Source organism: Trachemys scripta, chromosome 6 (assembly GCF_013100865.1).
Source record: "Trachemys scripta elegans isolate TJP31775 chromosome 6, CAS_Tse_1.0, whole genome shotgun sequence".
In the NCBI taxonomy this organism is placed as follows: Eukaryota; Metazoa; Chordata; order Testudines; family Emydidae; genus Trachemys; species Trachemys scripta.
The window spans coordinates 107399105-107412712 of NC_048303.1; the positions used below are offsets into that span (position 1 = coordinate 107399105).

The 13608-nt window shown below is 41.2% G+C and overlaps 1 protein-coding gene across 2 annotated transcripts in view; it reads right to left on the minus strand.

Moving 5' to 3' along the window:
- Positions 1-13608, minus strand: part of UHRF2 (ubiquitin like with PHD and ring finger domains 2) — a 174414-nt gene that overhangs the window by 56617 nt on the left and 104189 nt on the right. For both annotated transcript variants that reach the window (XM_034773107.1, XM_034773106.1), the window contains exon 6: positions 4824-5010. In XM_034773107.1, coding sequence (XP_034628998.1) covers positions 4824-5010 — 187 coding nt within the window. The remainder of the gene's footprint in view (positions 1-4823; positions 5011-13608) is intronic.

Genomic DNA, 13608 nt, shown 5'->3' on the forward strand with positions numbered 1-13608 from the left:
ACAGTGAAATTAGTGTAAGTAAGGAATGAAAAAAATAGAGTTAGCCATCCGTATCTAAGGTTATCGCAAAAACTGTATGAAGTTATATTCTATTATTTGAAAAGCAGTATGCAATAAAAAGGACTGTGGAATAATGCATATTCACAATAAGGTAAATTTGAAAGTGTGCATGCAGCTTTAACTATGGCATTTCCTGCTTTAAGATTGCTTAACCAAGCAATCTTAATGTTCCCTTAACTGAGCTTTGTATGGAATATTAAATACTGTTTAGCATATAAATAGACTGGTTCTGATCTGTATGAAAATGCCTTATCAGTATTTCCCAAACTGTGGGGTAGAACTGGGGGCTGCCAAGTTTAAATTATTAAAATTTAAAATGGACAATTTCCCACTTTTAAAACAAACAAATACCTGGTATTCAACTAAGGGTCAAACTCTGCCATGAACCTATATTAGTATGCAAGGCAGGAAAAGAAAAGGAGACACGCTTTTACATTTCTGTGCAGCGGCATTACATTGCAGAATTGAAGGCCTTTGCATCAAAGTAAGTGCCAGGACCACATAGGATTAGCAACGCTACATAACCTACGAGAAGTGGATAAGAAGCAAGGCCATAGCTCTGTCATTCCATTGCACTGGCTTCCCTGGCCAGAACAGTTCATCTACCTTCATGAATAAAACTCAGAACGCATATGCCTATAGTGCAAACAAAACAAAGTTAAATTATAAAATAAAAAGAAATGTTATATACCTCATCAGTCACTATGGTTCTTCTAGATTTTTGTACACGTGGATCCCACTTCTCGGGTATAAGTTCAGAATCTTTTGGCCAGGAGTGTCTGGGGAGCTGTAAATATGCCCTAGATGTCCCACCTGAGGGAATATATGGCCTAGTGGTCCCAACTGCCACTCAGTTCCCATCCAGTCCAGAGTTCCAAATATTCATAAGACTCCAGAGTAGAGCAGAGGAAGGCAGGATCCACACACCCAAACCATACTGAAAAACTAGTTACTGACAAGGTGAATAACTTGTTTTTCTTCTTTATGTATTGTCAGTGTGGATCCCACTTCTCGTGACTAAAAAGCAGTCTCGGTAAGACTGGTAGAGGGTCTGAGGAGTCCTAATTGAATAGGGATTGCAATACTTGGCCAAAATTGGCATCATATATGCACTGTCCAAGTCCAAGGATTGATGTTTTACTAAGATATGAATGGAGTTCGAGGTGGCGTCTTTGCAATTCTCCAGTACGGCAATATTCCTAAGGATGGCTGAGCAAGGTACCTTAGCTCTAATAGAATGAGCCCTATACTCCCTATAGGGTTTTAGGCCTGCCACTCAATAACCTATATGTATGCTTTCTTATCCACTTAATGTTTGAGTGGAGGACTGCCCTCTAACATTGGCACCAAACCCGTGCCTTTATACTCTTGAAGAACTTCCTCTCTCAAGAGTCTCTCATGAAAAAAGTCAAAGAAGGAGGCCATGAAAGGTGAGTAGGGTGTGGGAAGGACTTGAACTGAATTCCATATCCTGTGGAAATTACCTCCTGGGCCTAAAAGTATGAAGTAATACTCAGTTCAAGGCTGGGAGAATAGGGATAGATGGTTGCCAAACTTAAGAAACACTAGGTAGGGCTCTTAGTGTTATGTTGGGGCTCCCAACATGCTCATCAAGCCTGCTGCTTGGTCAAGGAAGAAATGGTGCTGACAGAGAGAAAAAATCTCTTCTTCTGGGTTTGGCAGAAAAGGAGAGTCACTGGAATACTGATATGTCTTTGTTTCAGTCTTTATTGGGGTTGCTTTTAGAACCCAAAGGGCTCTCTGTTATTACACATGTAGTCCAAGAGACTAATGTACTGCTCTGGAGTCCTTTAAGAGAGCAAACATATTCATTAGTTTTTGAACTAAAAGGATCTGAACCTTCAAAAAGGCAGATTCTCATAGTGGCTTGGACCTATTTAGGTATCCCTGAAGAACATCTGATAGTTACTGCAGTGAATACTGAATGAGATGGTGTCGCTGAAATTTCTAAGATAACCTGGAGAGAATGCTTTGCTAAGAGCTGACCTTCAGAGTTCTTTTTGAGCGCCAATTTTTGTTCTGAGGGAAACTTGTCAATAAAGGATGACAAAATCCCAGATATGTTAGTAGTTTGAGATACACATCTACAAAGAAGCAAAAGAGCATATATTTCTGCAAAAAAAATCTAATTTCTTGGGGTCTCTCTCTTTAGGCATTGATTTGGCATTACTCAACAGCTTCGGTCTCATTTGCTGTTGACAGCACTAAAGAACTGTATGTTGGAAGAGTGGGGGAAAACAAACAAACAAACAAAAAAAAAACACACCAGTACTGAAAACCCTTGAGGCACCTGATCACATCTATCCACTCTTTTGCACATAGAGGGTTTCAAGGCCAGAGTAAGCCACAGATCTTTGGTCAATTCAAGGAGTCCTGGTTTTGGGCATCAGGACCCTTGAATGGTGACGAGCCTGTAGTATTTTGAATAATTTGTGAAATTTCTCCAGGACTGCAATTAAGTCTATACTCAGTATCTCAGCTAGTCTGCCTAGGAGCTGCTGAAAGGCCTTGTAATCATCAAGCGGTAAAACCAGATTGTGTCTATCTGCCTCATCAGCCAAAAAGGGAGAGACGTGATGGGGAACCAAAGGAGATTTAAGCTGATGTAGAGGAATAATGACAAAGTTCTCCACAAAAGTCAGTCAGTCTTGGAGTGGACCTTCAAAGGTGTAGTAGAATGGGTTTTCCTTGATAGGGATCACATTGTGTGTCCAGTACCATCAGAATAAGATGAAGGACCCCACATTGCTCTCCAAGGACCAGAGGGCCAAGAAGCCATCCCACATGGATAAAAGTGTGAAACCAGGAACCAAGTATGGTTCCAAGTTGTTGGCTACATGTCTCTGGAGTGTTAAGGATGACAGAGGTATGCTGATCACCCTCATCTAAACAAAGTGGAGCTTGAGGTTGTCTTATGCTTTCACAGGTTTATGAGTTCTAGGGAGCTCATTGTCAGTGAAGATAGAGGATGATGTGAAAAGGAAGACTATCTGTGAGCAACAGAATTGTCAGCATTAGTAGAGTCTGCATGGTCTGTGCTGATATCTTGGGTGCCATATAAGTTGGCACTGGTATTTCCAGAGACAGAGTTTTGGGTGTCATGTCAGCCAACACCAGAGTAGTTGGAACAAAAGTTTTCAAGGGTGTGGCTGCTGAAGCCTCTTTATTGGAGGCCTTTTTGGTTTTGCCCAGTGCTGGGGCGAGCCATGAGACTAATGACTACACTTCTTTTTCTTCTTCCTCAAAGTCTCAAAGGAGGAAGAATGGTACTGGGCGTCCGTTTTAGAGCAATATTCCTGTCTGCCTCTCAATGCTGAGGTACCCTCAGGAGAGAAAGCAGGCTTACGTTCAGCTTCTGTACTCACACTCTGAGTAATGCCCAAACTGCCGAGGACCATGAACCAATTCCGGATGAAATCAGGGACTGAGGTGTTGCATCATGACTTGCCAACTTATTGTGGGACTTTACTGCTGCATAAGCCTATTGGCTATGCCTGGAAAACTCTGAGTTCTCCAAGTCCAAAGCCCCAACCGCACAGAATGTTCCAAGAGATAGAACTTGAAGTGGCTGTCTCTGTCATCAAGTTCCATAAAAGAAATTCTAACAATACATGTGCCTCTCCAAGGCTGAAGAGGCACTGAGTGTGCTCATTAGAGATGGATATCAGGCATGGATATCAGGCCATCAAACACCAGCAATCTGATAGACTTAAGTTCTGCCAGGAGATGGGAATGGTGTCTTGGCAGCAGTTAAGTGAGTAAAGTCAACTGAAAAAACCCAAACACTTCTAATTTTGAATGCCAAATCTATTCTAACTAGTGGTAGGATGTAAACTAAGTGATATTTGACAGACTAAGGATTCTGGCCAAATCTGAACAGCTCAGGTAACATTGAGAGGATATCACTCTATTCCAAAACACTGCCACAGGCGGTCAGAAAGAACTAAGGGGAAGTTGGACTTATATGAATTTGGGTGGGAGACAAAAGGACATCTAGGGTACATGCACTGCCCCAAGAGATACTACTGATTTAAGATTGCAAACTTGCACACCTATGGTGTGAACACACCAGAAGTGGGATCCACATGGACAATACTCAAAGAAGAACTACATTTACCTCTCTCCTCACGCCCCCTTACTTTAAAATACATGTTGAACAGCCTCTACAATGAAGTAGTCTAACTCATCCATCTCCACAGGAAATTAATATTTTATTAAAGAAATACCTGTGAATGTTTGAATGTACTTATTACTTATGGAACTACTGATTTGAAGTAAAGGTCTGTAGGATTGGGTTCTTAAAATTCTATTGGCGTATTTGTAATGGATTACACTTTATATTAACATGTTCTATTTAAAAATGGATTGATAAATGATTAATAGATGTCATGAGCATGTTACAAATATGAATCATGTACAATATAGATAAATCTAAGCACTTCAGTTAAAGGAGTAATAGATGGTTATTATCTGTGAGACTAATAACAATTGATTAATAATTTATTAAAAAGACATCTAATAACCAGTTACTATTTACTATTTATAAATGGAACCTTCGTATAAAGCATGGACATGAATTTTTATGCAGATTCTGTGCATGAAAAATACAAACCAGGGCCACAAGACTTCTTCCTCAATGTTCTGTATATCCATGACATTTAGTAATTCTCTATAGTCTCAAATAGTAAAGGCACATGTTATAGAACAGTATTTTGCATAAAGTATCATCCTTTTATATTTACCAGTCCTCATCTTCTGGTATCTTGCTTAAAGGTGGATTCAGGCAGTATATATGGTAGGCCATATTACATTCATCGCACAGAAGTTGCATATGAGCATCCTGTTTTCCACCACACAAATAGCAGGAGCAAAAGCGACATTCCGTATCTGGGTCTGCCCTACAGTGCTTGCACTCAGGGCCACTCTTTCCTGTGAAGATAAATTAGAAAAAGTTAAGCCTTAGAGAAGTGATTTCAGATTCATAAATATGCCATTATGGGGAGGGAAAAGGTGAGGGGGAAAATGTACAGTAATGCTGTGAGTGCAGGAACTTTCCTATGGTCTCTGTTTAAAAATAAATTAAAAAAAAAAAGATCAGACATAATGGTAGTTATTGAAAACCATTTATTTACAAAACTACATATACAATAATGTAACATCTAAAATATTAATGTCATGTCAATTTGTAGTCTTGTATGAAAGACTTGCAAAATAGTCATCATCATTTATCAGCCAAGGCACAAAATCTTCTCAATCCCCTTGCCATCATGCTGGTGATGAAAAAGCAAAAAGATATTTTACTTTTACTCCATCAAAAAAAGGCCTCGATTCCTACACCCATAACAAGCCTCACTGATTTCAAAGAGAGTCTGCTCACATGGAGCTTATTACAGGGCAATGGACTAATTCCCCAATTCCATGAAGACTTTAGTGAGTAACCACTCCTGTGAGTAACTCTATTCAATCTGATGGAACTGCTCACATGAGAAAAGATATTCATGTATAAGCCTTTGCAGGATTAGACCAAAAAAGCTTCTGCAGAAGAACATGAACAAAACGGCAAACTTTAGCCACAGTCAACTTTAATAGAACTCTTGGGGGGAGGGGGGATTTTTCCACAAAATCAAACAAAGAGGAACTTAAAGTTTCATTTTCATTTGGTTAAATGCAGGATCATTTTTACATAAACCTCAGTGTAATCCATGAGCTCTATTTTTAGCCTTATGAATGAATATCAGGGATTTTTTCTTAATTAAAAATTTAGCCAAATGGAAGAATTTGTTTAATCATTTTTGTCTACTAGAATTAAAACATTCAGATCAACCTGTATTACTGCTAATGTAATACTTGACTAGACTGTTTTTGTCCACCACAGCCAGTCCCAAGCTGGTTAAAAAAAGGAAGAGAGTGGTGTCAAGGCTAGCAGCCACCCATAAACCTTTGCCAAAGAAATCCCATTAAATGTGTCCTTTATATGCCTCATATGAACTAGGGTGCTCCCCGGAAGCAAAGAGTAGTGACCTCATCTGCGTGCTACTGCAAGGGCTACTGCATCACTCTGGACAGATACGTTCAAAGATGGGAGTCCAGAAAATAAGACTGGCATCTTGGAACATGGACATTAACTAGGAAAAGTGAAGGGCTGATTCAAACATAAATGAAAAGGAAAGTACAGATTGCCTGAATTCAAGAAACCAAATGGAAGGGAGCAAAGGCAAAAGATATTGGGGAAGGCTATAAGCTACTGTACTGTGGCATACCTAATATGAGAAAGAGTTGGTACAGTTTTAGACAAAATAATGTGGGAATATGTAGTGGATGTGGATAGGATAAGAAATAGGTTAATTTTGGTTAAGCAAGCTCTTGAAAACAGCCCCCTAAAAGTTGTTCAGATGCATCACAAGTGGGAAAACAGACACTATTAAACAGAAAGTGATAAAGAATCACTAGTGCCAACCTTAATGGTCACATGGGAGAGAAGGTAAAGCTTCAAAAGGTAAAATGGCAGTTGTGGATATGGACACAGGAACAAGGAAAGTATGCTCAGATATATGATTTGATAGTGAATACATTTTTTCACCAAGGAAGAATGATTACCTTTCAGAGTGGTAGCATAGAGGCACAGATGAACTGCTTCCTGTTAAACTGAACTGAAGAACATCAAGAACTGTAAGGTCATTCCCAGAGAAAGCATTGTAACTCAGCACAGAATGCTGGTTCTTGACTATGGGTACATATCATTCATGAGAAGAAAACAGTCCAAAGCAGTAAAGTGGTGGAAGCTTAGTTTTAAATGCCTTTCTAGCTTCATTAAAGTGTTGGAGAAGATCTCTATAGAAGAGTTAAGAGAAATACACTCCGGAGGGGTCTAGCCAATCCCAGTAGTCTGTTTCTGGTGCACATGTTGCAGACAATGAGAGCCCTCCTAAGTGATCTTTTTGAGTTGATGCTGCTCAGTTATATGAGCTACACTATACAGAGCAAAGAACAGCTGTACAAGTGGGTGAAGGGATAGAAATGTGCAAGACTAGCTGTGTTTGAGTGTGCTCCCCATTCCACAGTGCAGCTAAGCAGTACGGAAGAACAGTATGTTACCGCACACCGAGATTTCACAGGAATCCTCCAGAGATCTCTGGGAATCTTTCCTGGAGGTACTCGCCGATCCTCTGCCGAAGGTTCCTTGGTAGAGCTGCTTTGTTCCTTCCCCCATTGTAAGAAACTTTTCTGCACCACTCGGCAATCACTCGTGCAGGGACCAAAGTGGCACACAGGTGAGCAGCACAGGGATTGGGTCTGAACCTGCTAACGTGCAGTAGATGCACTCCTGCATCCTTGCTTACCCTCAACAGCGAGAGATCGGCTTCGATGACCATTGCCTGTGGAAAATGGTGGCAGAATTTACAATATTGTCCCTATTTGCCTTCACTGATCCCCTGAAAACATCACCTACACCCACCTGGGCCGAACTCACCATGTTTAGGCTGTTTGCAGAGTTGTGTGCTTGCCAAGGGTCAATGAGAAAGTAATTGGTATGTTACAAGTGGTATATTTTACTGTAAATGATTGAATGCTGTGCATGAACTAACAATTATGCTTCTGTGTATTGTTTCTTGTGCTTCTGCAGATGTAGCCTTCAGGGGAACCCCCTACACAGCGGCAGAGTGCCTTCTCCAGATAAGGAAGCGACCAAGTTGTAGCAAGGAGGACATGTTCTGAGAGGTGCTCCAATCCTCAGAGGCCGAAAAAAATGAACCCAGGGAGTGGAGAGAAAATGAAAGGCAGGACAGAAAGGAGAGTGAGGAGCACATTCTAAAGACCAAGAGTGGACGATAAAAGTGATGGAAGAGTATTTTTAAGTAAATCATGGTTCTCTTTTCAAGAGAATATAAAATGAGTTTTATATCACCCAATAGTCAGAATAGATGCATGCTTTCCACCCCCACCCCACACCCCCGCAGCTAATACAGAACTGTTTTCCATTCCTTTCCCAAACTCCTCCCACATCGTCCTTGCAACTTACCGGAATGTCTTGGTACCCTGTTCACTCTACGCCTTTGGACAGCTTCCAAAATGATATCTGCACTTACGCACAGCTCTGAGACCCTACACTGCTCTTTACTGTTTTCTTCCTTAACACACACAAAAAGCATGGTGGGAACTGGTGTTTAATAAAAACAAACTCTCTTTAAGAGAGCCACTCTTTATTTATGTCCTACACATAGTGATTGCCACTGGTAGCAATACATAGGTGCAGTTTAATCATTTGCTTAGTACAAATCCTGCTCAGGCATCACCACAATCTTTAGGCAAAATAAGATAACTGAAGTTAATTAAGCATGGCAGACTGTGGTATAGAAATGCACCGTTATTGGTGCTCATTATCAAAATGGTGTCTCAAAGCCTCCCTGATTCTAATAGCCCCCCGTTGTGCCCCTCTAATAGCCATGGTATCTGGCTGCTCAAAAAAATCAACCGCCAGGCAATCTGCCTCAGTGCTCCACCCCAGGGGAAACTTTTCACCCTTAGCCTCACAAATATTATGGAGCATGCAGCAGGCTGCTATGACCATGGGAATGTTTTCCTCAGTCAGGTCTAATCTGCCATAAAGGCAGCACCAGCATGCTTTTAATCTGCCAAAGGCACGTTCTATGGTCATTCTGCACCTGCTCAACCTATTGCTGAAGCACTCTTTGCTGCTGTCCAGGTTTCCCATGTAAGGCTTCATGAGCCATCTGAGTAAGGGGTACACTGGGCCTCCCAGGATCACTATGGTCATTTCAACATCCCCTACTGGAATCTTCTGGTCTGAAAAGAAAGTCCCTGCTTGAAGCTTTCTGTACAAGCCAGTATTCCTGAAGAAGCGTGCATCATGTACCTTCACGAACCATCCTGCATTGATGTCAGTGAAATGCCTACGGTGATACTCAAGTACCTGCAATACTATTGAGAAGTCTCCCTTTCTATTGATGTACTCCATCACAAGATGATCTGGGGCCAAAATGGGAATATGCTGCCATCTATTGCCCTCCACAGTTAGGGAATCCCATTGCTGCAAAGCCATCCACTATTTCATGCACATTGCCAAGAGTTACTGTCCTTCGCGGCAGGATACAATTAATGGCCCTGCACACTTGTGTTAACTCTGCCCCAACCGTGTACTTCCTGTCTACAAACTGATTTGCGACCAACTGGTAGCAGTTTGGAGTCACCAGCTTCCACACAGCAATCGCCATGAGCTTCTCCACCAAGAGGGCAACTCTTATTTTGGTGTCCTTGCGCTGTAGTGCTTGGGCGAACTCCACACAGTTCCAGGAAAGTGGCTTTCTGCACCTGAAAGTTCTGCAGCCACTGCTTGTCATCCTAGACATCCATAATGATGTAATCCCACCACTCAATGCTTGCTTCCTGAGCCCAAAAGCAATGGTCCACCGTATGTAGCTGCTCTGTGAATGCCAAAAGTAATCTAGTGCTGTTTCTTTCCACGGCACACAGCAGGTAAGACAAATCTGATTCCTGTTCAGATTGGGAGCTCATGATATACCACCTGACCATCTGCAATGTGTTCATAACAGTTACCACAACAACAGAGAACAGTGTGGGAATCCATCCTTTAAGACAGAGATGGGGGGCACACAGTAAACAGGGGCAGTTGAAAAATGCCACAAAACGCAGTCAGAAGCACATGGAATGCTGGGATGGAAATAAACTTCATCAAGGAACATTGAGCCCGCACCCCGATGCACTGCAATCCACTCCGCCTTCCCACAAGTCCTAGCTGCAGAAGATGGTGAGTAGCAGAGTGGGATAGCTACCACAGTGTACTGCTCTGACTGTCGATGATAGAGTTCCAAGTGTGGATGTGCTCTGCCAACAGAAGGAGCGTAGTGTAAACACGCACTAGTGATGTACCGTATATACTTGTTCATAAGCTGAATTTTTTTACTAAAAAAGGGAAGCATAGGAGAAGGGGGTCGGCTTATGAAAGGGTATAGAGAGGGAGTGGTGGGACACAGCCCCTCCCCCCAACAGAGGGGGCAAGGAAAGGCAGCACAGCCAGCAGAGCCGAAGGGAAGAGGCGGGGCCAGTCTCTCTCCGCTTCTGGCCACACTACTCTTCCCCCAGCCTCTGAAGCAGCTGCAGCTCCAGCTCCGGGACTGGCAGGCTGCGGCTTTGGCGCCTGGCCCAGCCTGCCGGAGCAGGCTCTGGCCAGGCCAGAGACCTCCTCCCCTGACACGCCCCAGCTAAGGTGGGAAGGGATGGGATGGGGGGAGTGTGGGGGTCCCAGGCTATGGGTGGGGTCATGTACGGTTTCTCTACCTTTAAATGATCATGGTAGCTTTCCTATAAGAAGATAATATCCGCTGTCAGTGGGTTTAGATTCTTTCTTGGGTATTCACCCCTTTGATGTTCCAGAGAACACAATTTATACTATTAGCCATAAGGAGGGCGTAAGTCAAACATCTCTTTATCAGGCAGCTGAACAGTAGTTAGGTCACTGTTAGTTCCACATCTAGGAAAAGTATATCTGGGTCCCCGTGACCACCCCGGGGACATGAAGGGGAGGGATAAGGGTAGAAGATAAGGCAAACCAGGAAAGGAAAAAGATAGGCATAATGTGGGGAAAAGCTAGAAAAACAGAGAGAGGGAATGAAGTCATCAGAAATGACCAAGGATCCCTTACAAAATATATGACAAACATCCAAACTAAAGTAGGATGTAAGTCCAGGAGGTAGTAACAAGGGGGTAGTCTAATCACTTACGACCCCCATCCCCAAAATATCCATTTGGAGTATAACTGGATTCCCTGTAACTTTATAAGGAAAATGGTTTCATATCAATGGAGGCATGATTTCTGCACCATTCACCAAAAAAAAAAAAAAAAAAAAAAAAAAAAAAACCCCACACGCAAGGGGGGGGGGGGGAAGACAGCTAGTGTCTAAATTTAAGAACAAGATTCTGATGGATATATGGGAAAGTTATACAAGTTGTTTAAATAATCTTATTCTAATATAACTAGATTATTTACAGGTACAGGTTCATTATCAGAACAGTTCTGACTAATCTTTGCCCTCTAGAGCCTTGTCCATGCTGGATTATAGTGTGAACGCCATTGCCCAATGGTTAGATCAGTAATGTCAATCAACACATTTATTTCAACTCATTTCATTAAGGAAAAAAAAAAAACGAAAGAAGAGAACCTGAATGAATATTATTTAAAAAAAACTGACCCTCATAACATTCTCAATAATTTGGTGAATTATAACCAGCAATAGTAATTATTCTTGGATAGGATTCCTTTACAGCTGGGGAACTGAAAGGATATATCATTAAATTGAAATCTTCATTACATTGTTAGATATGGTATACGTGTACATTTAGGGCAAATGGATTGAGTATTTCCAGATTTACTATAAACTGAAAATCTGGGAAACTAAATGGGGATGAAACAAAGTAAAATAATTGATTGAGGGGATGGGGAAGAAGATGAAAAAGACGGGTGGGGTGGGGGTGCTAAAGAAGGTACCAGGATGGATAGTGCCTTAGACAGAAAACGAAGTCACACTTCTCTATTGAACTTTGCCAATTCAAGATTGTAAAAAGTCTCCAGGTCCAGTTAAGTGATTTGCTTGGTATCAGGATCCCAAAAATGGATTTGGTTCCGGAACACTACAGTTATGAGTGTACATAAGTGGTGGGCAGTGGTGTAGGGTAAATGCAAGTAAAGCAAATGTGCCAACATTGTTACAGTGTTGCCAAAGTTAAGAGCTAAATCCCAACACTGGACTGAATTCCACAGTGACTGAATACAGTATATTTGTTTTAATGTATCCCAGCTGTATCTTCTGTGGGGGTTTTCTGCAGTAGTGAGATCAGACACTTTTCAACTTCCTCTGCTAAGCATCTTACCCTCGTTTTTAACTTTCAAACTATCAGGGAAGGAAATAAAGTAGTCTAAACCCAACCTTTTGTCTAAGGTTCTTGATCTATTGAATTTAGTCATCTTTCCCACCACATCTTTGGTGTAATATGGAAAAATCATCAGCTTTTCCTTTTCATGTTAGGGCTTTTTAAAGAATGAGTTTCTTAATATATTATTTTAAACATCTTACAGTTAAGGCCTGGGGCTTTGCATTTGGAGGGGTTTTGGTGCAAGAGGTGTGGGCTCTCTCAACATCTACATTCTGATCAGGGCGAAGACACAAAAGCTCTAGCAGCATAGTGGATAAAAATTCCAGAGGCCTCCCTTTTTCCATCTCCTCTGGAAGACCCACCAATTCTCAGATTGTTTCTCCTTGATCTTTCTTTGAGATCATTAACCTTTTCCTACAGTGCTTTAATAGCCATTTCCTGTTGCTTTGAGATTATATTCATGGTACTCACTGTGTCTTTTAGCAAGGAGAGTCTATTCTCAGCTTCCCCGTAGTCTTGATTCCAAGCTTTGCAAATTAGCTTGATGTGTACTACTAATATGTTTGTTCTCAGTTATGTCTTGTGATATTTTTCTCAAAATGTCCATTCTCTTGAGATTTGTTTTAACCAGTCCATAATTTAATCTAGTCTCAAAGTGGTGGACTCTCCTGGCTGCAGGAGGGCCGTCTGACCTCCTCTGTTTTTTAGGATTTTGTGGAAATGTTACAGACAGCGTGAATCCTCCTATTATTAATAGTCTTATTCCTCTCTTTTGGTAGGCAAGTTTCAGATTTCTATTAGAGGACTTTCATGCACAAGACTTTTGTCAGCACACAATTTTTATTCTGATATTTAATAAATGTGTCAGGGCAAATTTAAAAAGCATCTATTGAATGGAAAACTTCTGGCATTCTTTGGTTTTCCATCAAAAGTAGAGTTAACTGTGCAGCTTGTGAAGAATATTTCTGCTCTTTACATTATCACTTTTGGAAAGGACAGGGACTGTGGCTTGTCTGGATGTATATATAGTAACACGTAAGGAGTACATTCCTTGACGCTGTCTCCAGAATATCAAATTTGATTCCCTTCATGGAACATGTGGGACAGCCCCTTTCTGGATTTTGGGGCAGCCTGAATATAAAAGAGCTTGAAGAACTTTGTTCTGAGATTGAGAGGAACGAACGCATGGGGAGCAGCATGAAAAAAAGCACGTAAGTGGCTGTGCGAGAAGAATATAAAGTTGGCACCCAGATTAACTATTTGCATTGTGCAAAAGGATAATAAGCAGAGCTGATTATATATATGCTAAAGATTATGATAAATTAAGAATTAATTTAGCAGATACACTATTTTTAATTCATTTCACTGACATTATACCTACTGCTGTGCAATGTGTTAAATGTGTGTCACATTTCCCATGGCCTCAAAACTGTTCTACAAAACCTGCAACTATACTCTCAAAACAAATAATTAGGTGAATAAATGCAAAGCAGATGTGACTTAATGTGCAGTTTTGGGGGCAACCAAATAATTGTTCCTCAAATTGTCAGTTCACAATGAAGATACTTTAAAAAAATATTTTCTGTTGCATAAAAATAATCTTAAAATGAAATTGAC